The sequence below is a fragment of the Parambassis ranga genome, chromosome 2 (genome assembly GCF_900634625.1).
Source record: "Parambassis ranga chromosome 2, fParRan2.1, whole genome shotgun sequence".
In the NCBI taxonomy this organism is placed as follows: Eukaryota; Metazoa; Chordata; class Actinopteri; family Ambassidae; genus Parambassis; species Parambassis ranga.
The window spans coordinates 41,040,494-41,068,491 of NC_041023.1; the positions used below are offsets into that span (position 1 = coordinate 41,040,494).

A 27,998-nucleotide genomic window follows, 5' to 3' on the forward strand; every position below is an offset into this window, starting at 1 on the left:
TCCTTTGTAGAGGCCCTCTCAGCTGGATGATAGCTGAGAAGCTGAGGTTTTGGTTTGAACAAAGAGGTGGGCAGGTCTTGTGCTGTAACACAGTCGGCTGCAGATGTGCTGTTGTTCAGATGACCAATATGGCTGGATGGAAACTGTGTCTCGTTCTACTTCTGATGCCAAACCTTTGTACCCACAGTGAAGGTACTGTATGAAGATGGCTTCTTTGTCAGCAGCTGAGGTTTCTCTGTAACATTTGACTAACGATTGATCATTTATCAATGTTTGTGTTGCAGCGAGTCGGGAGGTGCTCTTTAAAAGCATCAGTAAAGATCCAGACATCACTCCTCTGTGTGACAATAAAACAAATATTCCATTTGTAGTGTGTAAGATTAGAACAGAGAGGAGCAGCAGAGAGGAGTGTCGTCTGCAGTTTAAACTTAACCATGGCTTCAACTCTTCAACTGGATGTGACTCCAGGTTCACACTGATGAACAATCAGACTGTGTTCCTCCACCTGATCAATCTAACACCAGAGGACAGTGGGAACTACACCTGTGTGTGTTCATATCAAGGAGGAATACACACTCTTTATCTCAGCATCACAGTAGAAGGTAAAAGATTAATAAATGTGATGTGTTTATTTAAAAACCAGACCTGTCTTATTTATATGATCTGATTTAAGGTGGTGAAGAAGACGCCATTGATTCTGCAGCGACATCTTCCTTCAATGCTGTATCTGCAGTGATGACATTCATTGGTACTGCTGCAGTCGTCCTTCACTGCATCTACAGGAAAATGATCCAGAGGTAACAAAGTGATCATGATAATACTTCATCTTCATGGGATACAAGCTGAGAAAAGTTAAGCTGTCTTTTTTTTCTGTGTCGTCTGCCCAACAGAAAACAGCCGGAAACCAAGAGCAGCTATTCAACCACAGCAGTGCTGTACATGGTGTGTTGTGTTTGTTCTTCTTCTGTCTGCTGTGAAAGACGTGATGTTAAACTGTGTGTTTGTCTCTCTTTTTCTCCAGGGAGCAGAAAGCACTGACAGCATGTTAATGCAGAGAGAGAGCAGGCTTTATTCAGCTGTACAATACTGTAAAGTACTGCAATAAATTCAACAATAAATTCAATATTCAAACATAAACTTGACTCATGTCTTTTTGATGTTAGCTGCCTGCACAGCCCTATCATCCTAGATGTCAATAGGAAGGATCATTCCTTGTGGACAGAGCCTCCTTCCCATCAGCCTCCCTTCATTCACTCATCAGCCATGCTGCCATGCCAGCCTGTCCTCCTCAGCCTCCTGACTTCTTTACAGCAGCCGCCTCAGGTCTTTTGAACACTCATGTCGACACAAGAGCCGGCATGTCTACTTGATTTGTCCTTTTTTTTTTTTTTAAATCTTCAGTGTTGACATGAAAGCAGAAGCGGGAAAGTGGTCCACTTCCTTTGTAGAGGCCCTCTCAGCTGGGTGATAGCTGAGAAGCTGAGGTTTTGGTTTGAACAAAGAGGTGGGCAGGTCTTGTGCTGTAACACAGTCGGCTGCAGATGTGCTGTTGTTCAGATGACCAATATGGCTGGATGGAAACTGTGTCTTGTTCTACTTCTGATGCCAAACCTTTGTACCCACAGTGAAGGTACTGTATGAAGATGGCTTCTTTGTCAGCAGCTGATGTTTCTCTGTAACATTTGACTTACGATTGATCATTTATCAATGTTTGTGTTGCAGCGAGGCGGGAGGTGCTCTTTAAAAGCATCAGTAAAGATCCAGACATCACTCCTCTGTGTGACAATAACACAAATATCACATTTGTAATATGTAAGATTAGAACAGAGAGGAGCAGCAGAGAGGAGTGTCGTCTGCAGTTTAAACTTAACCAAGGCTTCAACTCTTCAACTGGATGTGACTCCAGGTTCACACTGATTAAGAATCAGACTGTGTTCCTCCACCTGATCAATCTAACACCAGAGGACAGTGGGAACTACAGCTGTGTGTGTTCATATCAAGGAGGAGCACACATTCTCCATATCAACATCACAGTAGAAGGTAAAAGACTAATCTATAACGGGTCATTTTGTGTGCTTGTGGTTATTTTTCCTGTGAGTATTTACAGAATGTTTTATGTCAATAATTTGTTGGAAAATCATCTTAAATCATGTCTATGTGCTGTAAATTTCTAACAAAGCACCTGGAAACATGTGACTGATTGTGTCTGATTTACCGAGCTAACATTAGCTGCGCCATTTTGTGGTCCAGAATCATTACAGACTTAGATGAGCCTGATGGCGTCTATCCAGCTGAATACTTGAATACTGAATACTTGGTCATTTTTTTGTGTAAAATTGTTATTAATACAAATTTTCTGTGTGCATTAAAGGGGGTGAAGCAACAGAAGAAGAAGGCAGCCCTGTGTCTCCAAAAGCACCACTCTTTATGGGTTTGATTGGAGCGACTGCATTTGTGGTGATAACTGGAATTATTGTGGTGGGATTTATCTGCAGACAGGTGCATCGTGGGTAAGAGATTCATAAACCTCAGTAGAACCTGTGTGTTTGTGATGACCTGTCTTTAAAGATTTTCATTCACCCTGCAGAAGAAGACAAACACAACCTGTGAGCAGTCCCCAGAACACGACACTGAACACGGTAATACTTTTTTATTTTCATTTTTTGTTGTTGTCATTTTATTTTGAAAGTTAAGTTAAGTTCATAAAGCTTCTCCTGCAGGACGTGGAGGACATCGGCCCGTACAGCGTCTTCATGCAGAAGGAGAATGCACTTTATTCATCCAGCTGCAGAGGGGCTGCTGGCTCCTCCGCTCATCTGTAATTCTCTCTTATTTTTTGTCATCCGCTCTTCACACCTACAGTTGTTTGAGGCAGCAGCTGAGGTGTGTGAGCAGCACACACTTCCTGTCCTCACCCACACCTAACTTTGGTCTGCAGCACACAGTTTGTCATTTACTGCACGTGAAAGAGCGAGCAGGGTTTCCTGTCAGACCTTCCTTATTGGTCAATGACCTGCAGGCCTGCCTACTCAGCATCTGGGTCACTTGAGGAGGAAGAGGGACACAAAGACTCATGAAAATATTAAGAGTGCAGGATGAGTCGTGAACATTTATTTATCTTTCTCCAATAAAATATAAATACTCTCATAATGCTTCACATTTTTTTGCCAACAAAGAAACACCTTCCAGCTGTTTTCAGCCTTTGATCGTCACTGATTGAAGTCAGGATCCAGATTTCTGAAGACAGCTTGTGTAAGTCTGTCCTCTGATTTTATCAGTACACTCTGATGCTTTCAGGTCTTCACTTGAGCTTTTACTCTTACTTCCGTTTATAAAGTAGGACATGAAGGTGTCAGTCTTCCTGCTTTCACCACACTGTCACCTGCAGTCCTGATCAGTATGTCTGTGTGGAGACTGTGTTTCTTCCTGCTCCTGTCACCATGTGTGTGCTGTGATCATGACGGTAATGATGTTGTTTTTTAAGAAGGACACGTTCTTGTATCTTATATTGATCAATTATCTGATTTGCAGTGACTTTGGTGAAGACAGTTGAGAAGGAAGACGTCATTCGGATTTGCACCAACGACACACAGAGTGTGATCACACTGATTGTGTGTGACATCAGCACAGAGAGAGGAGAGCTGTGTCGCCTGACATATCGATATGAAGAGGGCTTTGAACATGGCTGTGACCCCAGGTTCACGCTCATGATGGAGAATCAGACGCTTTACCTCCATCTGATCAATTTAACCCCAGAGGACAGTGGGAACTACACCTGTGAGTGTTCATCATCTCCTGCTGGAACATACATCACCTATCTGCATCTCACTGCGGACGGTGAGCCCATTTATTTGTTTTAATATCAGTGTGATGTGTGTTTTATTTAATAACTTGATTTATTCATGATCAACAGAAATGTCCCGCTCATATACTGTCCTAAAAGCGGGGGTTTCCCTTTTATTTATGGGACTTGGGGTGCTTTGCTACATGTTAAACTGTTGCTGGTAAGTGGCTGTTACGCTTGTTTTGTAGTTAATTTTTGGGGGGTGGAGGGAGCATGTTGCACTTACTGTGATCTCCCCTCTCTTCACAAGTTGTCCTGAATCAGAAGGATCTGCGCATGACACTCCAGACTATCTGGTGAGTCCAGGACTGAATCATATATATATATAAATACAGATTAGGCCTTTAAAACACTGTGCATTTAATTTAATTTAATTTAATTTTCTAGGATGAAGACGATTTATCGATGAGCCTTCAGCAGTCCACATATTACGTCTACTCAGGTCGTCCTCCAATTGACACCTGGTCACATTCAAACTGCAGCACGCTGACGGTGCCGTGGAACCAGGAAGTGGATGGAAGCTGCAAAAACCTCGAGACTGAAATGTAGAAACGCTCTTCGAGATGTCTGGATCAGCTCAGCTAGTGAAACAAAAGTGTTTTAACCCTTCTGACTGAGAGATTTGCTCCTTTGTGTAAACCTGATGATATCATGCAAATATAAAAAAGTATCTTCTAAGTTTTTAACACAGAATGTCACATTTTTCTAAACACACGTAAATCTGTCTGTTAAAGTGTGTGTGTGTGTGTGTGTGTGCATGAAGCAACTAGGCCTCTGTGTGGCTGAGTGACTGTACTGTATGTGTATCCAGGAGGAAACCACACCACGACCACACATACATCATTATGAGCATTCTCACACTCTGATACCCACGTATACACACGTTGCATGCGAGTGTGTAAATATAGAGGGATTATAATGTGTTGTGCTGCTGCTGCTGCAGAGCCTGTATTAGCAGGTAGCAGCTGTTGATGCACTTCTTTTTGAGTGTGAGGTTTCACTCTGAAGCTGCTGGTGTGGACATGCTGTGGGAAGGTGAGCCAGAGTGACGATTGCTTACTTTAAAAGTGCTGATGCCCGCCTCATGCAATACACAGCTGCCTTAAAATACTGTGTTGTCCTTCTCTGTGATTTAGCTGGTGAAGGCTGCAGCCCTTCTGCAGGAACAAGCGTTTATCACGTTTTGACTGGTGTAGCTGTGTTTAAGAGCAGACGTCCAGACAGGACCTCACAGCTTTATCTTTATTTGATTTTATTGACTGTTCTGTGTTATAATGCAGGAGCCTGCTGACACTGAGGCGTACAGCACCTTCACCCGGACAGAGAGTGGACTCTATGCAACTGCTAAGGTGGCTTTAGGTGTTCTGTAATGATTCACCAGAGGGGGCACAGGTTGTAGAGAATGGTGTAGTTGGTCTTTTTGTCCACCAGGTGGCACTAATGCCACCGTTTGTACTAAGTTAAGTGTAACTTCAGGTTGATTTTTACTCTGTTGATGGCTGTTATCATGATTTTATGATACATTTACCACGTTATTTTGTAAACTCTGTATTTGTATGTGCAGAAAATAATAATAATAAATGATAAAGGACATTTAGCCCCAGGCTAAAGCAGTACAGGGATCACCTGGGTGGTACAGGTGTGGTCAATGAAGCCTGATGCAGGCAGTTTTCATTTCATCACGAGGAAGGAAGGAAGGAAGAGGGCAAAGACCTTTGGTGAGTAGAGCTTCATGCAGAAACACAAAGTTTAAGGTTTATTGCTGTCAGCAGAAATAAGGGGATTTAAGGGGAATGAGTCAGCAAGAGCATTTTGGATTCTTTGATAACGACATGCTAAAATGTAGAGTGACATCATGGCAGGTTTTTTACACATGGGATGACGGATTCCTCGAAGTTTATGCAGATATGAGAGAGCTCTGTATGACCTGTTAATACTGGAAGTTACACAGAAAGTGAGTAGGCCAGTTCACACCTCGGATCAAAAGAAAACTGTGACGTCTTAATGACTGGTAGCCTTGAAAATGTGAGAAGTGCAACCAGAACAGTCCTGCTGAGCCACAAGCTGCTTGTATCATGTTCTGGTTTAAAATGACATGTTTACAGGTAGGACAGGTACTTCCCTGCTATAATTTATTTCCCAAATAAAAGCACCTTGCATACTGTAATCCATCAGATAATAGATCAGTAAATAAGTAAAAATGGAACTGAGTTCATGCATCAAGTCCAAATGATTCTTAAATTTAGAATATTTTTTCCTTTGGGGTGAATAATTTCCTTCTTACACCAGGAGCTAGGTTCTTCCCGCCAATTGACAACAAGGAAGTGAAACCCTGCTGTTTGTAAATAACACGTCATTTGTCCTCTAATTACAGAAAAGCAGTTTATATGAAAGACATTTTATATAATCTCTACCGGTACCAGTGAGGAATGCAGGAAATGCCCCCTTCCGGGTTACACAGTTCAATGTAATGTAATGCGTCACTGCAACCAAATGTGACATCATTATTAACATGAAATGTTATGAAATGTTCTCGACATACTGCCCCCTCACCAGGGGGAGGGTGGACTTACCCGACACAAGTCCCGACCTCACTTCACATATATGTGAAAACATCATGTGATCATGGGGAAGAGGGCGTTGTTAATAATGAAAACACATTTTACCACAAGTAAACAAAGGGACTTTTTATTTTTCCCTCCTACTGGAAGTTACTACTGTTGTTGTAAACACTGTAGAATATGTTGATAATTACAAAATGTACATTTTACAGGAAGTCAAGGCTCCAACAAGTCAGCTGTATAAAGGATATTATATAATAATAATAATAATAATAATAATAATAATAATAATAATAATAATAATAATAATAATAATAATAATAATAATAATAGTAATAATAATTATTATATATTATAATTATTATGATTATAATTATTATTATGTATGCTTTTTTTTCTTTCATTTTTATTTCCACTGCACACACCTGCACATGGCTAAAACTGATAAGGATTTAAAGTGACTTCCTGTGTTCAGACTGCATGGCGCCACATTTATATTGATTACTATTATTATATATAACTACAGGCTTATGTGTGACAACAAACAGCTGCGTTCAGCACACCGGGGGGGGGGGGGGGGGGGGGGGGAATACCTCCTTCTTTCAGTTTCATTTTTACACTTGCTTTAAAAGCCAGCTGAGTCAAAGCTGAGAGCATTCTCGGCTGTACACCATGAAGAAAATGCTGCAGAGCCTGTTCATCATTTGTTTACTCCTCAAAGGTAAGAGACACAGGAGACACTTGATGTTAGCGGTGTTTCACTGCTTAAAGAGGGAAGATGTTTCTATTTAAAACTGGTTTAAAAGCCAATATGATCATATTTTACTGTTTTTTTTAGTCTCACTGTCACAACTCAGTGGACATGGACCTGAGACAGTTATGTATGGTAAGGATGCGGAGTTCAGGTGCGTGCTGGAAAACCCTGCAGGTGAGGAAGCAGCTGGTGTTGGTTAATAATTGAACAGCTCTGCTGAAGTAGCTGACTGTGTGTGTGTGTGTGTGTGTGTGTGCGTCCTGGCAGGTGTGCAGCAGGTCACCTGGCAGAGGCTTTTCCAGGACAACTTCTTAGAGAACTTGGCGACCTACAGCAAGCGCTTTGGACAGCAGGTGAACGAGCCTTATCGAGGGAAAGTCCTCTTCACGGAGGAGTCTCTGAACTCCACGTCCATCACCCTGAAAAACGTGACCTGGGAGGATGAAAGCTGTTATATTTGTGCGTTCAATGTGTATCCGGACGGATCCAAAAGAAAGCAGATGTGCCTCACAGTCAAAGGTAAATGACTGCAAACTTAAAACTGAAAATTAAAATGCAAAGCACTCAGTTTCTCTTCTCCGGAAAGGAATATCAAATGTGACCTCGGGTCATGTGATCAGCAGTGGACACGAGAAGCACCATAGAGAGGTGGTGTTCAGCTGCTCCGCCACAGGACGACCGGCTCCCACCATTGACTGGGACTATTCAACCGGGGCCACGTTAATAGATGAAGCACCGACTGCAGCAGACAAACACAGAGACCACACAGTCACCAGCAGCCGCAACATCACCCTCCGAGTCCCCTCAGACTGGACGGGACATGTGGACTGTCTGCTGAACAGTGGGACAGACAGACGGAGGCAGGAGAGGATCCATTTGCCATTGCATGAAGGTGAGGACCAGGAAGGAGCAGTAGTGCTGTAGCTTTAAATGCTTTCTTATCTTACTGTGATACTTGTGAGACATTAGTAAAATATTCTGGGCATAAACCCAACACAGTGACGATCAGTGAATCAGCTGGGCTGGGAAGATAAAACCTGCTTTGGTTTCACTTCTCTAAGTTTCACATTGAAGAAAATCCCTCATCCCTGTACAGTAAACTCAGCTGATTAACAGTACACAGATTAGAGAAGTTGTCACTTCACATATTAGAAAGCAACCGTGGAAATTTCCCACCTTGATTAACGTGAACTGTCCCTCTAGGGAAAGGACAGTCTACTGCCTGGGTTGCATCAGTGATCATCATTTCTATAATCTTTGTTTCCTGCATTTTTGGAGTGGCTGTTTGGAAAAGGTGAGATCAGAGATTACAACATGATCCACAGATTATCAATGGAGTGTACTAATAAGTGTTTTTCCCTCTTTCTGGCAGGTTAAAGGAAAACACAAGATTCTCAAAAACTGCATCAGACCCTGTGTAAATAGAACATTGTTGTGATTGTTTCATAGTATTTTATTGTCAATGCACTTTAACTCAGTAGAACTTCAATCTAAAGCCTTGTACACCCTTCAGACTTCGACCTCAGTGAGATGATAAATATGTGATTTCAGCAGTTATCTAGTCTTTAGTGCAATTAAATATATATTTATGAGATCAACATATCCAAGAGCTCCATCTACTGTACATGTAGGGGAAAGGAGACACAAATTACCTCAATGAGAGGAATGATGGTAACTTTGTCTTCAAATTATTTGGCCTTTAGATGCACTTTGCACCTTTGTGTGGTCTGGCTGTGTTATTTATCGCAGAGCATAGTCAATGTGTTTAGTAGGAATTGGCCTGTTTCATACAGACACATTTATTTATTTATGATGAGCTAATTACAGTAAAGTATTTTGTGTTGTGTGGTTTAACCTGTAGGTATCGTGTCTGGTAAAGCAATCTGTTTGACTTTCAGGATCGTTCTCTGCTCACAGCAAAGTCAACATAAAGATTTTATTTATTTATTGTTTTTTTTCACTGCTAAGATTTTGTCTGTAATTATGATTCACTCTTCATCCATATTAATTAAATGTGTATTTTATTTACATCCAAATCTTTTCTTTTACTTTTCTTTTGGTGGTTTTGTTGGACACAGCCAACTGTTGCACAACATGGCCACTAGAGGCCGCAGCTTCCTGTATGTTTATGCAGCACAAAGAAGCAGCGTGAATGAAAGTGAAAGTAACTTGTTGAGACTGTTCCACTGTTTGGTGAATAGGGGAGAACCAGGAGTCGTGTGTTTAATAAACAACACATTTTTTAGACCACAGTAGTGTCCTCTTATCAAACCAGCTGTTTATTTGGTAACTCTGTGAGCTTCATCAGTTATATTAGCATTAATTACTACAGATGACATTTTTTCATTGCTGTCCTCATGATGACACCCCTGGAAATGGTCTGTTTGTACTGGCAGTTAACTTTTGGCGGTTACTAACACTATGGCTGTGTGTGCTGTGCTGCATGTCTCTGTTCTCTTAATGGGAATTTCATCAGGTGAGTGTCTCTATTCATGCTGACTGTAACATGTTGATAGATTAATATAAGTGTGAAGCTGCAGATAATGCTGTTGTTGAGCAGCAGACACAGATCAGACTGTAAGTGTTGTTTCCCTCCCTGCAGGTCAGACCTCTGTGATACAGACAGAGCAGACTGTGCTGGCAGCTTTAGGAGGAGAGGCTCATTTACAGTGTCGCCTCACACAGTCTAAGGTCGTCCATCACGTCACCTGGCAGAGGATCGGCCCCGAAGGAGAGGTGGATATGGCCTCCTATGATGAACACTTTGGTAAAGCTGTGAATAAAGAATTCAGAGAGAAGGTGGAGTTCATAGAAGCTGCACTGCAGAGCTGCTCCATAGTTATCAGGGAGGTGATGGAGCAGGATGAAGGCTGCTATCACTGTTTGTTTAATTCACCTGAAGGCTCTTTCACTGGGAGAACATGTCTCCAGCTGTACGGTAAGACTTCAGTCTGAGGTGATGGTTGTTTGTGGCGAGAGCAGCTTCCTCCTGATGTGTGTGTGTGTGTTCTCTCTCTGCAGAGCTGCATCCACCTGTTCTCCACGTCAGAGCATCAGACTCTACTGCAGAGTCAGCCGTGAGCTGTTCAGCCACAGGTCGACCTGCTCCCACTGTCACACTGACCGTCACTCAGCCAGACCTCCACTTCTCACACTACAGCACCCTCGGTGTCAACAACACCAACGGCACAGTGACCGTCACCACCACAGCTGTGCTGTCAGGTCTCCATAGAAACGGGGCACAGGTTGGATGTGCAGCTCGAGTGCTCTCTGCTCCTCAGATAGAAGTGTTGGAGAGCGTTCCTGAGGCGTCTGCTGGAGGTGAGCAACTCTTTCAAACACACATCACAGGATCAGTCTGTCAGGCTGATTGTTGGGTTTGTTTTTCAGGTTTGGATGAAGGATCTGAGGACAGAGGGCTGTCAGGTACTGAACAGCAGATAATGGCCTCATGTTGCTGCTATAAATGCTGCAAACAGGGCTACAGCAGAACAGTTCTTCTACAGACACTCTCAAATGATCACACACATTGATGACCGTTCACTGATCACAGCTGATGTGTGTATGACTTATTGTTTCTTGTTATCAAAGGCAGGATCAGGATGCTGATCATCATTTCTCCCCTGTGTGTGATGGTGATCTGTGCTGTTCTTCTTGCTGCTCGTCTTATAAAGAAAGAAGAGAGCAGGTATCTACAACGTTCACACATTATCTGTGTAAAAACTGTCTTAGTGCTCCTCTAACTCATTAAGTCACTGTTTTATGTCATCATTCTTGTCTCTCTGATGTATACATGTCCTCATTTCTGGATGATGTGTCTGCATTTTATTTACAGGATTGAACAACCTGCCGCCACAGAGAACAATGAACTCAGAAAACGAACACCTCCAAAGACGAAAGAACAGTAGAGCCCAGAACCATCAATCTAGGCTGTAAGAAAACTGAGGTTTGATCAATATTTGACAGATGAGTAGAGACAAAGACAGAGACATTCATGGATCATTCAGAACACAAACAAGTAAAAAAATTCTAAGAGCGTCATCAGCTTTTTTATATTTTTTTACTGCACTCAAATAAAAATATATATAAAAATAAATATAAAATAATAGAGCACACTTTAAAGTGTTTACTCCATTACATTTGGCAGCTGTTAGCTGTACTTTGTACTCCACTACATTTGTACAGTATTTGTAGTTACAGTAATCATAACACTTTATGAATACACTTTCACTAAAATGTCTCCTCGAGCTACAGAAATATGGATTGTGTTACTTAAGTTTGAACCAATCAGGTGGCTCCATCAGCTCCAATCATAGCAGAGCTGGTGTCTGGCAGCAGTAGATAGACTGTCTCTGGCCTCCAGTCCTCTGCAGCTAATCTGACCATTGAACATGGATCCAGAGTCATCCTCCACTGAACTGAGCCACCAGTGAGCATATTTAAAGGATGTGTTTGAATTTAGAGGGCCCAAAAAACGATTCATGGATACACCAGAGCATTCTATCAGCCTTAAAGAACAGAGCTGCTGGCAGGGGTTTACTATATGTTTACTTTTAATACTTTAACTACATTTAAAGTAGCAAGCTTCAGTGCTGCCTACATGGATCATTCAGAACAAAATCCAATACGTAGAAAAACTCTTAGAGCGACATCAAGTTGAACTTGTTTACATTTTTGTGTGTTTTAGTGTTTTTTATATTTTTATACTTGAACCATGATGGGAGATTTTTTGATTGCATGATTTTTAAAAAAAAACGTGTTCACTACAGACGTGTGTGACTGACATCAAATGTCTTCTTCATGTCTCTGTTTGATAAAACGAGTGTTACTGCTGCTCCTGCTGACAAACTGAACTTGAGAGAGTGTTCAACTTTTTTGTTGAATCAGGTCCAATCAGCAGTCATGTTCAATAAAGAATCTTTGAGACCACCATAGTAAAAGTTGATTAAATCAGCTGTTTATTGGACATTCAGCGAATCCTGATCTAACTTATTGAGGTATTAATCACCATATGTTTTTACGTTGCTGTCCTGATGATGGCACCTCTGGAAACAGTCTGTTGCTGTTTTGACTGCATGATTTTTTAATAAAACTGTGTTCAGTGACACAAGTGTCTCCTCTTCATGTCTTTGACAAAATGAGTGTTACTGCTCCTCCTGCTGACAAACTGAACTTGTGAGAGCGTTCAACTTTTTTGTTGACTCAGGTCCAATCAGCTGTCATGTTCAATAAAGAATCTTTGAGACCACCATAGTCAAAGTTGATTAAATCAGCGGTTTATTGGACATTCAGTGAATCCTGATGTAACATATTGGGGCAGCCTAATAGCATATTTGCCTATGTCAATTTGGCCCAAAAATGAGTGAAGCAGATATTCTATTAGGCTGACGAATTTATACTTTGCTGTCCTCATCATAACCCCCTGGAAATGATCTGTTTGTGGTGACAGTTCAGTTTTGGCTGTTCAATATTAAATCAATTATTTCTACATTTTTCTTATTGTGTCATTGATTCACAGGAAACATACGGATGGGGTTGTGTTGGTATAAGAGTCAAAAATATATGTGCTTTGTGCTTCGCTGCCCTCCTTTGTGGGAGGATCTCCTTCTGTTAGGCTGGCTGGGCGTAGTTTCCTGGAGGCACAGCACACCTGCACCTTCCGCTTCTCACTCCTTCCACGTCTGAGCGTATTTTCACTTCGACGCTGGATGGTCCGCATTAAGGGATGCCTCTCTCGCCGCTGGTGCCTTACGGAACAGTAACCAGTTTGTTGTGCAGTCCTTTGACTCGTGTTCTCTGCCTTTTGGACCTCACCTGGAAATCCGTGTGCTGCTCCAGCCTGCCAGCCACGTCACTCCGCCTGACCCTCCATCAACATCGGTCTATTGAACTTACCTTTGTGTGACTATCTGATTCAATCTAAACCTACCAGGTCCAGAGCCTTGCTTCTGGGTCCGACAGAACTAAACCTAACAATTTTGTAACTATTTTTTCTTGGTTTTGTTGGACACAACCGTTGCGCAACATGCCAACTATGGCACCTGCACCCCTGTATTTATATGAGACACAAATGTACTCTGTCAGGGTCAATGGAAGAAAAACTTGTTGAGACTTGTTCAGTTTGGTCAACAGGAACAAACAGGACATGTGCTTAAAAAAACATATTTAGACCATAGTAGTGTCCTCTTATGAATCCAGCTTCTTGTAGGATATCTCTGTGAAGGCATTCATTACTACAGGTTACTTTTTTATGATGACACCCCTAATGATCTGTTTGTGGTGACGGCTTAGTTTGGAGGCCATTATGGTTACTATCACTATGGCTGTGTGTGCTGTGCTGCATGCCTCTGTTCTCTTAATGGGAATTTCATCAGGTGAGTGTCTCTATTCATGCTGACTGTAACATGTTGATAGATTAATAAAAGTGTGAAGCTGCAGATAATGCTGTTGTTGAGCAGCAGACACAGATCAGACTGTAAGTGTTGTTTCCCTCCCTGCAGGTCAGACCTCTGTGATACAGACAGAGCCGACTGTGCTGGCAGCTTTAGGAGGAGAGGCTCATTTAAAGTGTCGCCTCACACAGTCTAAGGTCGTCTATCACGTCACCTGGCAGAGGATCAGGCCCGAAGGAGAGGTGGATATGGCCTCCTATGATGAACACTTTGGTAAAGCTGTGAATAAAGAATTCACAGAGAGGGTGGAGTTCATAGAAGCTGCACTGCAGAGCTGCTCCATAGTTATCAGGGAGGTGATGGAGCAGGATGAAGGCTGCTATTACTGTTTGTTTAATTCACCTGAAGGCTCTTTCACTGGGAGAACATGTCTCCAGCTGTACGGTAAGACTTCAGTCTGAGGTGATGGTTGTTTGTGAGAGCAGCTTCCTCCTGATGTGTGTGTGTGTTCTCTCTCTGCAGAGCTGCATCCACCTGTTCTCCACGTCAGAGCATCAGACTCTACTGCAGAGTCAATCGTGAGCTGTTCAGCCACAGGTCGACCTGCTCCCACTGTCACACTGACCGTCACTCAGCCAGACCTCCACCTGTCACCCTACAGCACCGTCAGTGTCAACAACACCAACGGCACGGTGGCCGTCACCACCACAGCTGTGCTGTCAGGTCTCCATAGACACGGGGCACAGGTTGGATGTGCAGCTCGAGTGCTCTCTGCTCCTCAGATAGAGGTGTTGGAGAGCGTTCCTGAGGCGTCTGCTGGAGGTGAGCAACTCTTTCAAACACACATCACAGGATCAGTCTGTCAGGCTGATTGTTGGGTTTGTTTTTCAGGTTTGGATGAAGGATCTGAGGACAGAGGGCTGTCAGGTACTGAACAGCAGATAATGGCCTCATGTTGCTGCTATAAATGCTGCAAACAGGGCTACAGCAGAACAGTTCTTCTACAGACACTCTCAAATGAGATGTAAGTCAGTGAGATGTAAGTCACTCTTTGTGTCATCCTTCTTGTCTCTCTGATGTATACAGGTCCTCATTTCTGGATGATGTGTCTCTATTTTACTTAAAGGATTGAAGTACTTGCAGATACAGAGAACAATGAACTCAGAAAACGATCACCTCCAAAGAGTGAAGAACAGGAGAGCCCAGGACCACCAAGTCATGTTTTAAAAAAACTGAATTTTGATGGCTGACAATTGACAGATGAGTGGAGACGAGCACAGACATTCATGGTTTTTGTTTGTTTTTCTGTTTGTTTGTTTTTTTTTAACAAAGCAACAAGTTAAACTTAAAAAAAATAATGGGAAATGTTTGTTTTGTTTAGTCGGATCTCTTTGTGTTTAAGCCAAATGCTTCTACGGACTTTGACCTCTGCGGGAATCATTTCAACGCTTAACTTGTAATTAGTGCAATAGTAAAGAATGGACAGTAACTTGTGGAAAATAAGCTCTGAGATTTAGGTAAGAGCTCCTACTGTGTATAGAAGAGGATCACAGAAAAATCCAGATGAGGAAAGAGGCACTAATGACTTCAATAAGCCGATATGAAATTATTATATTTTCTTTCTCTTACTTCACCTTGCACACTTTTTGTTTGTCTTATACATTGTACTCAGAATAAGTGTTAATACTGTTAATGTATTTTGTTGTATTTATGCAGAATGGTCTTAAATCACGGCTAACACTGGATCAGATGCATTATAAAGTTTTTCTGTAACTATCCTTTTCCTTATTGCTGATATTTTGTCTTTAGGAAGCTTCACTCTGTCCAACAGGATGCAGAGCTGACTCTACATTAATTAATTGTGTATTTTACTTACATCCAAAACTACACTGCTCAAAAATATCAAGGGAACACTTAAAGAACACAACGTTACTCCAAGTCAGTCACACTTGTGTGAAATCAGCCTGTCCAGTTAGGATCAACACTGATTGTGAATCAGTTTCAGCTGCTGTTGTGCAAATGGAACAGACAACAGGTGGAAATGAGAGGCAGTTATAAAGACAAGCCCTATAAAGGAGAGGTTCTGCAGGTGCTGACCACAGACCATTTCTCTGCTCGCATCCGTTCTGCCTCATGTTTGATCACTTTTGCATTTTGTCAGTGCTCTCACCCCTAGAGGTAGCATGAGGCAGTGTCTACAACCCACACAAGTTGCTCAGGTAGTGCAGCTCATCCAGGATGGCACATCAATGAGAGCTGTGACAAGAAGGTTTGCTGTGTCTGTCAGCACAGTGTCCAGAGCATGGAGGAGACACCAGGAGACAGGCCAGTACACCAGGAGACGTGGAGGGGGCAGTAGGAGGGCAACAACCCAGCAGCAGGACCGCTACCTCCTTCTTTGTGCAAGGAGGAGCAGGAGGAGCACTGCCAGAGCCCTGCAACATGACCTGCAGCAGTCCACTGATACGCATGTTTCTGCTCAGACTGTCAGAAACAGACTCCATGACGGTGGTATGAGGGGCTGACGTCCACAAGTGGGGCTTGTGCTTACAGCCCAGCACTGTGCAGGGCGATTGGCAGATTCACCAGTGGCGCCCTGTGCTCTTCAGATGAGAGCAGGTCCACACTGAGCACATGTGACAGACGTGACAGAGTCTGGAGACCCTGTGGAGAACGTTCTGCTGCCTGTAACATCCTCCAGCATGACCGGTTTGGTGGTGGGTCAGTAATGGTGTGGGGAGGCATTTCTTTGGAGGTCGCACAGCCCTCCATGTGCTAGCCAGAGGTACCCAGACTGCCATTAGGTACCAGGATGAGATCCTAAGACCCCTTGTGAGACCATATGCTGGTGCAGTGGGCCCTGGGTTCTGATGATGACAATGCTCAGCCTCATGTGGCTGAAGTGTGTCAGCAGTTCCTGCATGATAAAGGCATTGATGCTATGGACTGGCCTGCCCGTTCCCCAGACCTGAATCCAATCCAGCACATCTGGGACATCATGTCTCGTTCCATCCACCACAGACTGTCCAGGAGCTGACTGATGCTTTAATCCAGGTCTGGGACGAGATCCCTGAGGAGAATTTCAACCGCCTCATCAGGAACATGCCCAGGCGTTGTAGGGAGGTCATACAGGCACGTGGAGGCCACACACACTACTGAGCCTCATTCTGACTTGTCTTGAGGAACTTCCACTAAAGTTGGATCAGCCTGTAATGTGATTTTCCACTTTCATTTTGAGTATGGTTCCAAATCCAGACCTCCATGGGTAAAGATTTTTGATTTCTAATGATCATTTTTATGTTATTTTGTTCTTAACATATTCCACTATGTAATGAATGAAGATTTTCAGCTGGAATATTTCATTCAATGAGATCTAGGCGGTGTTATTTTAGTGTTCCCTTCTGTAACTATCCTTTTCCTTATTGCTGATATTTTGTCTTTAAGAAGCTTCACTCTGTCCAACAGGATGCAGAGCTGACTCTACATCAATGAAATGTGTATTTTTTTATTTTGTATTTACATCCAAATCTTTTTTCTTTCTTCCTTTTCTTGTGGTGTTTTTTTTTAAACGCCTAACTGTTGCACATGGCCACTAGAGACCGCAGCTTCCTGTATTTTTATGCAACACAAAGAAGCAGCGTGAAAGTAACTTGTTGAGACTGTTCCACTGTTTGGTGAATAGGGGAGAACCAGAAGTCATGTGTTTAAAAACAACACATTTGTTAGACCACAGTAGTGTCCTCTTATCAAACCAGCTGTTTATTTGGTAACTCTGTGAGCTTTAGCAGTTATATTAGCATTAATTACTACAGGTGATATTTTTTACATGCTGTCCTCATGATGACACCCCTGGAAATGGTCTGTTTGTACTGTTTGTACTGGCAGTTAACTTTTGGCGGTTACTAACACTATGGCTGTGTGTGCTGTGCTGCATGTCTCTGTTCTCTTGATGGGAATTTCATCAGGTGAGTGTCTCTATTCATGTAACATGTTGATAGATTAATATAAGTGTGAAGCTGCAGATAATGCTGTTGTTGAGCAGCAGACACAGATCAGACTGTAAGTGTTGTTTCCCTCCCTGCAGGTCAGACCTCTGTGATACAGACAGAGCAGACTGTGCTGGCAGCTTTAGGAGGAGAGGCTCATTTACAGTGTCGCCTCACACAGTCTAAGGTCGTCCATCATGTCACCTGGCAGAGGATCAGCCCCGAAGGAGAGGTGGATATGGCCTCCTATGATGAACACTTTGGTAAAGCTGTGAATAAAGAATTCACAGAGAGGGTGGAGTTCATAGAAGCTGCACTGCAGAGCTGCTCCATAGTTATCAGGGAGGTGATGGAGCAGGATGAAGGCTGCTATCACTGTTTGTTTAATTCACCTGAAGGCTCTTTCACTGGGAGAACATGTCTCCAGCTGTACGGTAAGACTTCAGTCTGAGGTGATGGTTGTTTGTGGTGAGAGCAGCTTCCTCCTGATGTGTGTGTGTGTTCTCTCTGCAGAGCTGCATCCACCTGTTCTCCACGTCAGAGCATCAGACTCTACTGCAGAGTCAGCCGTGAGCTGTTCAGCCACAGGTCGACCTGCTCCCACTGTCACACTGACCGTCACACAGCCAGACCTCCACTTGTCACCCTACAGCACCGTCAATGTCAACAACACCAACGGCACGGTGACCGTCACCACCACAGCTGTGCTGTCAGGTCTCCATAGAAACGGGGCACAGGTTGGATGTGCAGCTCGAGTGCTCTCTGCTCCTCAGATAGAGGTGTTGGAGAGCGTTCCTGAGGCGTCTGCTGGAGGTGAGCAACTCTTTCAAACACACATCACAGGATCAGTGTCAGGCTGATTGTTTTTCAGGTTTGGATGAAGGATCTGAGGACAGAGGGCTGTCAGGTACTGAACAGCAGATAATGGCCTCATGTTGCTGCTATAAATGCTGCAAACAGGGCTACAGCAGAACAGTTCTTCTACAGACACTCTCAAATGATCACACACATTAATGACTGTTCACTGATCACAGCTGATGTGTGTATGACTTATTGTTTCTTGTTATCAAAGGCAGGATCAGGATGCTGATCATCATTTCTCCTCTGTGTGTGATGGTGATCTGTGCTGTTCTTCTTGCTGCTTGTCTTAAAAAGAAAGAAGGGAGCAGGTATCTACGACGTTCACACATTATCTGTGTAAAAACGGTCTTAGTGCTCCTCTAACTCATTAAGTCACTGTTTTATGTCATCATTCTTGTCTCTCTGATGTATACATGTCCTCATTTCTGGATGATGTGTCTGCATTTTATTTACAGGATTGAACAACCTGCCGTCACAGAGAACAATGAACTCAGAAAACGAACACCTCCAAAGAGGAAAGAACAGTAGAGCCCAGAACCATCAATCTAGGCTGTAAGAAAACTGAGGTTTGATCAATATTTGACAGATGAGTAGAGACAAAGACAGAGACATTCATGGATCATTCAGAACACAAACAAGTAGAAAAATTCTAAGAGCGTCATCAGCTTTTTTATATTTTTTTACTGCACTCAAATAAAAATATATATAAAAATAAATATAAAATAATAGAGCACACTTTAAAGTGTTTACTCCATTACATTTGGCAGCTGTTAGCTGTACTTTGTACTCCACTACATTTGTACAGTATTTGTAGTTACAGTAATCATAACACTTTATGAATACACTTTCACTAAAATGTCTCCTCGAGCTACAGAAATATGGATTGTGTTACTTAAGTTTGAACCAATCAGGTGGCTCCATCAGCTCCAATCATAGCAGAGCTGGTGTCTGGCAGCAGTAGATAGACTGTCTCTGGCCTCCAGTCCTCTGCAGCTAATCTGACCATTGAACATGGGTCCAGAGTCATCCTCCACTGAACTGAGCCACCAGTGAGCATATTTAAAGGATGTGTTTGAATTTAGAGGGCCCAAAAAACAATTCATGGATACACCAGAGCATTCTATCAGCCTTAAAGAACAGAGCTGCTGGCAGGGGTTTACTATATGTTTACTTTTAATACTTTCACTAAATTTAAAGTAGCAAGCTTCAGTGCTGCCTACATGGATCATTCAGAACAAAATCCAATACGTAGAAAAACTCTTAGAGCGACATCAAGTTGAACTTGTTTACATTTTTGTGTTTTTTAGTGTTTTTTATATTTTTATACCTGAACCATGATGGGAGATTTTTTGATTGCATGATTTTTTAAAAAAACTGTGTTCACTACAGACGTGTGTAACTGACATCAAATGTCTTCTTCATGTCTCTGTTTGATAAAATGAGTGTTACTGCTGCTCCTGCTGACAAACTGAACTTGTTAGAGGGTTCCACTGTTGAATCAGCTCCAATCAGGAGTCATGTTCTATCAAGAATCTTCTAGACCACCATAGTAAAAGTTGATTAAATCAGCTGTTTATTGGACATTCAGTGAATCCTGGTCTAACTTATTGAGGTATTAATCACCATATGTTTTTACTTTGCTGTCCTGATGATGGCACCCCTGGAAACTGTCTGTTGCTGTTTTGACTGCATGATTTTTTAATAAAACTGTGTTCAGTGACACAAGTGTCTCCTCTTCATGTCTTTGACAAAATGAGTGTTACTGCTGCTCCTGCTGACAAACTGAACTTGTGAGAGCGTTCCACTTGTTTGTTGAATCAGGTCCAATCAGCTGTCATGTTCAATAAAGAATCTTTGACACTCCATAGTCAAAGTTGATTAAATCAGCGGTTTATTGGACATTCAGTGAATCCTGGTGTAACATATTGGGGCAGCCTAATAGCATATCTGCCTATGTCAATTTGGCCAAAAATGAGTAAAGCAGATATTCTATTAGGCTGACGAATTTATACTTTGCTGTCCTCATCATAACCCCCTGGAAATGATCTGTTTGTGGTGACAGTTCAGTTTTGGCTGTTCAATATTAAATCAATTATTTCTACATTTTTCTTATTGTGTCATTGATTCACAGGAAACATACGGATGGGGTTGTGTTGGTATAAGAGTCAAAAATATATGTGCTTTGTGCTTCGCTGCCCTCATTTGTGGGAGGATCTCCTTCTGTTAGGCTGGCTGGGCGTAGTTTCCTGGAGGCACAGCACACCTGCACCTTCCGCTTCTCACTCCTTCCACGTCTGAGCGTATTTTCACTTCGACGCTGGATGGTCCGCATTAAGGGATGCCTCCCTCGCCGCTGGTGCCTTACGGAACAGTAACCAGTTTGTTGTGCAGTCCTTTGACTCGTGTTCTCTGCCTTTTGGACCTCACCCGGAAATCCGTGTGCTGCTCCATCCTGCCAGCTACGTCACTCCGCCTAACCCTCCATCAACATCGGTCTATTGAACTTACTTTTGTGTGACTATCTGATTCAATCTTCTAAACCTACCAGGTCCAGAGCCTTGCTTCTGGGTCCGACAGAACTAAACCTAACAATTTTATAACTATTTTTTCTTGGTTTTGTTGGACACACCCAACCGTTGCGCAACATGCCTACTATGGCGCCTGCATATGGATAGGGTCAATGGAAGAAAAACTTGTTGAGACTTGTTCAGTTTGGTCAACAGGAACAAACAGGTCATGTGTTTAAAAAAACATTTAGACCACAGTAGCGTCCTCTTATGAATCCAGCTGTTTGTAGGATATCTCTGTGAAGGCATTCATTACTACAGGTTACTTTTTATGATGACACCCCTGATGATCTGTTTGTGGTGACGGCTTAGTTTGGAGGTCATTATGGTGACTATCACTATGGCTGTGTGTGCTGTGCTGCATGTCTCTTTTCTCTTAATGGGAATTTCATCAGGTGAGTGTCTCTATTCATGCTGACTGTAACATGTTGATAGATTAATATAAGTGTGAAGCTGCAGATAATGCTGTTGTTGAGCAGCAGACACAGATCAGACTGCAAGTGTTGTTTCCCTCCCTGCAGGTCAGACCTCTGTGATACAGACAGAGCCGACTGTGCTGGCAGCTTTAGGAGGAGAGGCTCATTTAAAGTGTCGCCTCACACAGTCTAAGGTCGTCCAACAAGTGTCATGGCTGAAAATTCCACCAAACATGTACTTGGCTTCCTTTCACAAAATCTATGGTCAATCTGTGAATCCTGACTATAGAGACAGAATGAAGTTTAGATTCACTGCACTGCAGAGCTGCTCCATAGTTATCAGGGAGGTGATGGAGCAGGATGAAGGCTGCTATCACTGTTTGTTTAATTCACCTGAAGGCTCTTTCACTGGGAGAACATGTCTCCAGCTGTACGGTAAGACTTCAGTCTGAGGTGATGGTTGTTTGTGAGAGCAGCTTCCTCCTGATGTGTGTGTGTGTTCTCTCTCTGCAGAGCTGCATCCACCTGTTCTCCACGTCAGAGCATCAAACTCTACTGCAGAGTCAGCTGTGAGCTGTTCAGCCACAGGTCGACCTGCTCCCACTGTCACACTGACCGTCACTCAGCCAGACCTCCACTTGTCACCCTACAGCACCGTCAGTGTCAACAACACCAACGGCACGGTGACCGTCACCACCACAGCTGTGCTGTCAGGTCTCCATAGAAACGGGGCACAGGTTGGATGTGCAGCTCGAGTGCTCTCTGCTCCTCAGATAGAGGTGTTGGAGAGCGTTCCTGAGGCGTCTGCTGGAGGTGAGCAACTCTTTCAAACACACATCACAGGATCAGTCTGTCAGGCTGATTGTTGGGTTTGTTTTTCAGGTTTGGATGAAGGATCTGAGGACAGAGGGCTGTCAGGTACTGAACAGCAGATAATGGCCTCATGTTGCTGCTATAAATGCTGCAAACAGGGCTACAGCAGAACAGTTCTTCTACAGACACTCTCAAATGATCACACACATTAATGACTGTTCACTGATCACAGCTGATGTGTGTATGACTTATTGTTTCTTGTTATCAAAGGCAGGATCAGGATGCTGATCATCATTCCTCCTCTGTTTGTTATGGTGATCTGTGCTGTTCTTTATGCTGCTCGTCTTATAAAGAAAGAATAGAGCAGGTATCTACAACGTTCACACATTATCTGTGTAAAAACTGTCTTAGTGCTCCTCTAACTCATTCATTCTGTCACACAGGAAGCCTACAGAGGTCTGAATCGATGACTGAAGTCAGTGAGACGTAAGTCACTCTTTTATGCCACCATTCTTATCTCCCTCCATGTCCTCATTTCTGGATGATGTGTCTGCATTTTATCTACAGGATTGAAGAAGCTGCCGCCACAGAGAACATTGAACTCAGAAAACGATCACCTCCAAAGAGGAAAGAACAGTAGAGCCCAGAACCATCAAATTCAGGCTGTAAGAAAACTGAGGTTTGATCAATATTTGACAGATGAGTAGAGACGAGGACAGAGACATTCATGGATCATTCAGAACACAAACAAGTAGAAAAATTCTTAGAGCGTCATCAGGTTTTTTATATTTTTATACTTGAAGCATTTGTATTTTTTTTTACTGCACTTAAGTAAAAATAATAGAGCACACTTTAAAGTGTTTACTCCATTACATTTGGCAGCTGTTAGCTGTACTTTGTACTCCACTACATTTGTACAGTGTTTGTAGTTACAGTACTCGTGACGTTTTATGAATACACTTTCACTAAAATGTCTCCTCGAGCTACAGAAATATGGATTGTGTTACTTAAGTTTGAACCAATCAGGTGGCTCCATCAGCTCCAATCATAGCAGAGCTGGTACAGGTCCTCATTTCTGGATGATGTGTCTCCATTTTATTTAAAGGATTGAAGAACCTGCCGCCACAGAGAACAAGGAACTCAGAAAACTAGCACCTACCCTAAAGAGGAAAGAACCATCAAGCCAGGCTGTAAGGAAACAGAATTTTGATGGCTGACAGATGACATGTTTGACAGATGAGTAGAGACGAGCTCAGACAGACATTTATCATTTTTGTTTGTTTTTCTGTTTTTTTTCACCTGGAGAGATCATTCATACCAGAGGATGTAAACAACGAGAGGCGACAAGTTGAACTGTATAAATTCTTTGCGTGTGGAGCACTATTTTGTATTTATTTTCTTTAAAAAAAAATGGCAAAATTTGTTTTGTTTTTTTAGTCGGATCTCGTTGTGTTTAAGCCAAATGCTTCTACGGACTTTGACCTCTGCGGGAATGTAAATGTGTCATTTCAACACTTAACTTGTAATTAGCACTTGTGGAAAATAAGCTCTGAGATTTAGGTAAGAGCTCCTACTGTGTATAGAAGAGGATCACAGAAAAATCCAGATGAGGAGAAGAGACACTAATGACTAATGACTTCACTTGCACACTCTTTGTTTGTCTTATACATTTTATTTCAGATTGTACTCAGAATAAGTGTTAATACTGTTAATGTATTTTGTTGTATTTATGCAGAATGGTCTTAAATCACAGCTAACACTGGATCAGATGCATTATAAAGTTTTTCTGTAACTATCCTTTTCCTTATTGCTGATATTTTGTCTTTAGGAAGCTTCACTCTGTCCAACAGGATGCAGAGCTGACTCTACATAAATTAATTGTGTATTTTAATTACATCCAAAACTACACTGCTCAAAAAAATCAAGGGAACACTTAAAGAACACAACGTTACTCCAAGTCAGTCACTCTTCTGTGACATCAGCCTGTCCAGTTAGGATCAACACTGATTGTGAATCAGTTTCAGCTGCTGTTGTGCAAATGGAACAGACAACATGTGGAAATGAGAGGCAGTTATAAAGACAGCTCTATAAAGGAGAGGTTCTGCAGGTGCTGACCACAGACCATTTCTCTGCTCTCATCCTTTCTGCTTGATGTTTGATCACTTTTGAATTTTTTCAGTGCTCTCACCCCTAGAGGTAGCATGAGGCGCTGTCTACAACCCACACAAGTTGCTCAGGTAGTGCAGCTCATCCAGGATGGCACATCAATGAGAGCTGTGACAAGAAGGTTTGCTGTGTCTGTCAGCACAGTGTCCAGAACATGGAGGAGATACCAGGAGACAGGCCAGTACACCAGGAGACGTGGAGGGGGCAGTAGGAGGGCAACAACCCAGCAGCAGGACCGATACCTCCTCCTTTGTGCAAGGAGAAGCAGGAGGAGCACTGCCAGAGCCCTGCAACATGACCTGCAGCAGTCCACTGATATGCATGTTTCTGCTCAGACTGTCAGAAACAGACTCCATGAGGTGGTATGAGGGGCTGACGTCCACAAGTGGGGCTTGTGCTTACAGCCCAGCACTGTGCAGGGCGATTGGCAGATTCACCAGTGGCGCCCTGTGCTCTTCAGATGAGAGCAGGTTCACACTGAGCACATGTGACAGACGTGACAGAGTCTGGAGACCCTGTGGAGAATGTTCTGCTGCCTGTAACATCCTCCAGCATGACCGGTTTGATGGTGGGTCAGTAATGGTGTGGGGAGGCATTTCTTTGGAGGCCGCACAGCCCTCCATGTGCTAGCCAGAGGTACCCTGACTGCCATTAGGTACCAGGATGAGATCCTCAGACCCACTGTGAGACCATATGCTGGTGCAGTGGGCCCTGGGTTCTGATGATGACAATGCTAGGCCTCATGTGGCTGAAGTGTGTCAGCAGTTCCTGCATGATGAAGGCATTGATGCTATGGACCGGCCTGCCCGTTCCCCAGACCTGAATCCAATCCGGCACATCTGGGACATCATGTCTTGTTCCATCCACCACAGACTGTCCATGAGCTGACTGATGCTTTAATCCAGGTCTGGGATGAGATCCCTCAGGAGAACTTCAACCGCCTCATCAGGTGCATACCCAGGCGTTGTAGGGAGGTCATACAGGCACGTGGAGGTCACACACACTACTGAGCCTCATTCTGACTTGTCTTGAGGAACTTCCACTAAAGTTGGATCAGCCTGTAATGTGATTTTTCTTTTTTCTTTTTTATTGCTGATCTTTTGTCTTTAAGAAGATTCACTCTGTCCAACAGGATGCAGAGCTGACTCTACATCAATGAAATGTGTATTTTACTTACATCCAAATCTTCTTTTTTCTTTCTTCCTTTTCTTGTGGTGTTTTTTTTAAACACCTAACTGTTGCACAACATGGCCACTAGAGAGCGCAGCTTCCTATGCAACACAAAGAGTGAATGAAAGTGAAAGTAACTTGTTGAGACTCTTCCACTGTTTGGTGAATAGGGGAGAACCAGAAGTCATGTGTTTAAAAAACAACACATTTTTTAGACCACAGTAGTGTCCTCTTATCAAACCAGCTGTTTATTTGGTAACTCTGTGAGCTTTAGCAGTTATATTAGCATTAATTACTACAGGTGATATTTTTTACATTGCTGTCCTCATGATGACACCCCTGGAAATGGTCTGTTTGTACTGTTTGTACTGGCAGTTAACTTTTGGCGCTTACTAACACTATGGCTGTGTGTGCTGTGCTGCATGTCTCTGTTCTCTTGATGGGAATTTCATCAGGTGAGTGTCTCTATTCATGCTGACTGTAACATGTTGATAGATTAATATAAGTGTGAAGCTGCAGATAATGCTGTTGTTGAGCAGCAGACACAGATCAGACTGTAAGTGTTGTTTCCCTCCCTGCAGGTCAGACCTCTGTGATACAGACAGAGCAGACTGTGCTGGCAGCTTTAGGAGGAGAGGCTCATTTACAGTGTCGCCTCACACAGTCTAAGGTCGTCCATCACGTCACCTGGCAGAGGATGGTCCCTGAAGGAGAGGTGGATATGGCCTCCTATGATGAACACTTTGGTAAAGCTGTGAATAAAGAATTCAGAGAGAAGGTGGAGTTCATAGAAGCTGCACTGCAGAGCTGCTCCATAGTTATCAGGGAGGTGATGGAGCAGGATGAAGGCTGCTATCACTGTTTGTTTAATTCACCTGAAGGCTCTTTCACTGGGAGAACATGTCTCCAGCTGTACGGTAAGACTTCAGTCTGAGGTGATGGTTGTTTGTGGCGAGAGCAGCTTCCTCCTGATGTGTGTGTGTGTTCTCTCTCTGCAGAGCTGCATCCACCTGTTCTCCACGTCAGAGCATCAGACTCTACTGCAGAGTCAGCCGTGAGCTGTTCAGCCACAGGTCGACCTGCTCCCACTGTCACACTGACCGTCACTCAGCCAGACCTCCACTTGTCACCCTACAGCACCGTCAGTGTCAACAACACCAATGGCACGGTGGCCGTCACCACCACAGCTGTGCTGTCCGGTCTCCATAGAAACGGGGCACAGGTTGGATGTGCAGCTCGAGTGCTCTCTGCTCCTCAGATAGAGGTGTTGGAGAGCGTTCCTGAGGCGTCTGCTGGAGGTGAGCAACTCTTTCAAACACACATCACAGGATCAGTCTGTCAGGCTGATTGTTGGGTTTGTTTTTCAGGTTTGGATGGAGGATCTGAGGACAGAGGGCTGTCAGGTACTGAACAGCAGATAATGGCCTCATGTTGCTGCTATAAATGCTGCAAACAGGGCTACAGCAGAACAGTTCTTCTACAGACACTCTCAAATGATCACACACATTAATGACTGTTCACTGATCACAGCTGATGTGTGTATGACTTATTGTTTCTTGTTATCAAAGGCAGGATCAGGATGCTGAGCATCATTCCTCCTCTGTGTGTGATGGTGATCTGTGCTGTTCTTCTTGCTGCTCGTCTTATAAAGAAAGAAGAGAGCAGGTATCTACAACAATCACACATTATCTGTGTAAAAACAGTCTTAGTGCTCCTCTAACTCATTCATTCTGTCACACAGGAACCTTCAGAGGTCTGAATCGATGACTGAAGTCAGTGAGGTGTAAGTCACTCTTTGTGTCATCCTTCTTGTCTCTCTGATGTATACATGTCCTCATTTCTGGATGATGTGTCTCTATTTTACTTAAAGGATTGAAGTACTTGCAGATACAGAGAACAATGAACTCAGAAAACGATCACCTCCAAAGAGTGAAGAACAGGAGAGCCCACAACCACCAAGTCATGTTTTAAAAAAACTGAATTTTGATGGCTGACAATTGACAGATGAGTGGAGACGAGCACAGACATTCATGGTTTTTGTTTGTTTTTCTGTTTGTTTGTTTTTTTTAACAAAGCAACAAGTTAAACTTAAAAACAATAATGGGAAATGTTTGTTTTTTTTAGTCTTTAAGCCAAATGCTTCTACGGACTTTGACCTCTGCGGGAATCATTTCAACACTTAACTTGTAATTAGTGCAATAGTAAAGAATGGACAGTAACTTGTGGAAAATAAGCTCTGAGATTTAGGTAAGAGCTCCTACTGTGTATAGAAGAGGATCACAGAATAATCCAGATGAGGAAAAGAGACACTAATGACTTCAATAAGCCGATATGAAATGATTATATTTTCTTTCTCTTACTTCACCTTGCACACTTTTTGTTTGTCTTATACATTGTACTCAGAATAAGTGTTAATACTGTTAATGTATTTTGTTGTATTTATGCAGAATGGTCTTAAATCACGGCTA

General features: G+C 42.9%; 4 protein-coding genes and 1 long non-coding RNA gene across 20 annotated transcripts; all 5 read left to right on the forward strand.

Annotated features, from left to right (window-relative positions):
• Nucleotides 1-77: 77 nt before the first annotated feature.
• On the forward strand, nucleotides 78-1,244 carry LOC114432377 (uncharacterized). Its single transcript, XM_028400369.1, has 6 exons — nucleotides 78-192; nucleotides 285-602; nucleotides 674-797; nucleotides 891-942; nucleotides 1,022-1,088; nucleotides 1,164-1,244. The coding sequence occupies exons 1-6, from the start codon at nucleotides 120-122 to the stop codon at nucleotides 1,187-1,189; spliced, it is 660 nt and encodes a 219-aa protein (XP_028256170.1). The 5' UTR covers nucleotides 78-119; the 3' UTR covers nucleotides 1,190-1,244.
• A 1,222-nt stretch (nucleotides 1,245-2,466) lies between these two features.
• LOC114432404 (uncharacterized) lies at nucleotides 2,467-2,913 on the forward strand. The gene is made up of 3 exons (XR_003670273.1): nucleotides 2,467-2,510; nucleotides 2,588-2,639; nucleotides 2,721-2,913. It is a non-coding gene; the product is annotated as an uncharacterized LOC114432404 (long non-coding RNA).
• Nucleotides 2,914-5,547: 2,634 nt separating this feature from the next.
• On the forward strand, nucleotides 5,548-9,195 carry LOC114432361 (OX-2 membrane glycoprotein-like). Its single transcript, XM_028400351.1, has 7 exons — nucleotides 5,548-5,562; nucleotides 7,038-7,126; nucleotides 7,244-7,333; nucleotides 7,427-7,678; nucleotides 7,746-8,051; nucleotides 8,363-8,453; nucleotides 8,532-9,195. The coding sequence occupies exons 2-7, from the start codon at nucleotides 7,078-7,080 to the stop codon at nucleotides 8,578-8,580; spliced, it is 837 nt and encodes a 278-aa protein (XP_028256152.1). The 5' UTR covers nucleotides 5,548-5,562; nucleotides 7,038-7,077; the 3' UTR covers nucleotides 8,581-9,195.
• A 378-nt stretch (nucleotides 9,196-9,573) lies between these two features.
• On the forward strand, nucleotides 9,574-12,264 carry LOC114432352 (OX-2 membrane glycoprotein-like). Of its 4 annotated transcripts, none has more exons than XR_003670246.1 (6): nucleotides 9,574-9,635; nucleotides 9,762-10,097; nucleotides 10,181-10,585; nucleotides 10,751-10,847; nucleotides 10,995-11,961; nucleotides 12,021-12,264. XR_003670246.1 is itself a non-coding variant. In XM_028400338.1 (6 exons), exons 1-6 carry the CDS (start codon nucleotides 9,581-9,583, stop codon nucleotides 11,065-11,067), a joined length of 897 nt encoding a protein of 298 aa, XP_028256139.1. In that variant the 5' UTR covers nucleotides 9,574-9,580; the 3' UTR covers nucleotides 11,068-12,264. The 4 variants fall into 4 exon arrangements, 3 of the variants coding, with proteins under 3 accessions (XP_028256139.1, XP_028256138.1, XP_028256140.1); XM_028400338.1 differs by having other exon boundaries at nucleotides 10,181-10,480; nucleotides 10,550-10,585; nucleotides 10,995-12,264; XM_028400337.1 differs by having other exon boundaries at nucleotides 10,995-12,264.
• A 1,198-nt stretch (nucleotides 12,265-13,462) lies between these two features.
• On the forward strand, nucleotides 13,463-27,998 carry LOC114432350 (OX-2 membrane glycoprotein-like). 13 transcript variants are annotated; one of them, XR_003670245.1, is made up of 8 exons: nucleotides 13,466-13,533; nucleotides 17,636-17,971; nucleotides 18,051-18,350; nucleotides 18,409-18,444; nucleotides 22,465-22,561; nucleotides 22,638-22,680; nucleotides 22,762-22,859; nucleotides 23,300-23,958. XR_003670245.1 is itself a non-coding variant. In XM_028400327.1 (7 exons), exons 1-6 carry the CDS (start codon nucleotides 13,464-13,466, stop codon nucleotides 22,832-22,834), a joined length of 912 nt encoding a protein of 303 aa, XP_028256128.1. In that variant the 5' UTR covers nucleotide 13,463; the 3' UTR covers nucleotides 22,835-22,859; nucleotides 23,300-23,958. The 13 variants fall into 13 exon arrangements, 12 of the variants coding, with proteins under 12 accessions (XP_028256128.1, XP_028256129.1, XP_028256127.1 ...); XM_028400327.1 differs by lacking the exons at nucleotides 22,465-22,561; nucleotides 22,638-22,680 and adding an exon at nucleotides 18,610-18,706 and having other exon boundaries at nucleotides 13,463-13,533; XM_028400332.1 differs by having other exon boundaries at nucleotides 22,762-23,958.

Bases quoted from the DNA above. Each gene is read 5' to 3' on its own strand.
- LOC114432377 (XM_028400369.1), top strand. From the start codon at position 120: ATGACCAATATGGCTGGATGGAAACTGTGTCTCGTTCTACTTCTGATG. The intron at 193-284 runs GTACTGTATGAA...TTTGTGTTGCAG, and splicing joins CCTTTGTACCCACAGTGAAG to CGAGTCGGGAGGTGCTCTTT. The intron at 798-890 runs GTAACAAAGTGA...TCTGCCCAACAG, and splicing joins TACAGGAAAATGATCCAGAG to AAAACAGCCGGAAACCAAGA.
- LOC114432352 (XM_028400337.1), top strand. From the start codon at position 9,581: ATGGCTGTGTGTGCTGTGCTGCATGTCTCTGTTCTCTTAATGGGAATT. The intron at 10,586-10,750 runs GTACTGAACAGC...TTGTTATCAAAG, and splicing joins TGAGGACAGAGGGCTGTCAG to GCAGGATCAGGATGCTGATC. The intron at 10,848-10,994 runs GTATCTACAACG...TTTTATTTACAG, and splicing joins ATAAAGAAAGAAGAGAGCAG to GATTGAACAACCTGCCGCCA.
- LOC114432361 (XM_028400351.1), top strand. From the start codon at position 7,078: ATGAAGAAAATGCTGCAGAGCCTGTTCATCATTTGTTTACTCCTCAAA. The intron at 7,679-7,745 runs GTAAATGACTGC...TTCTCCGGAAAG, and splicing joins GATGTGCCTCACAGTCAAAG to GAATATCAAATGTGACCTCG. The intron at 8,454-8,531 runs GTGAGATCAGAG...TCTTTCTGGCAG, and splicing joins GGAGTGGCTGTTTGGAAAAG to GTTAAAGGAAAACACAAGAT.
- LOC114432350 (XM_028400322.1), top strand. From the start codon at position 21,291: ATGGTGACTATCACTATGGCTGTGTGTGCTGTGCTGCATGTCTCTTTT. The intron at 26,934-27,098 runs GTACTGAACAGC...TTGTTATCAAAG, and splicing joins TGAGGACAGAGGGCTGTCAG to GCAGGATCAGGATGCTGAGC. The intron at 27,196-27,271 runs GTATCTACAACA...TCTGTCACACAG, and splicing joins ATAAAGAAAGAAGAGAGCAG to GAACCTTCAGAGGTCTGAAT.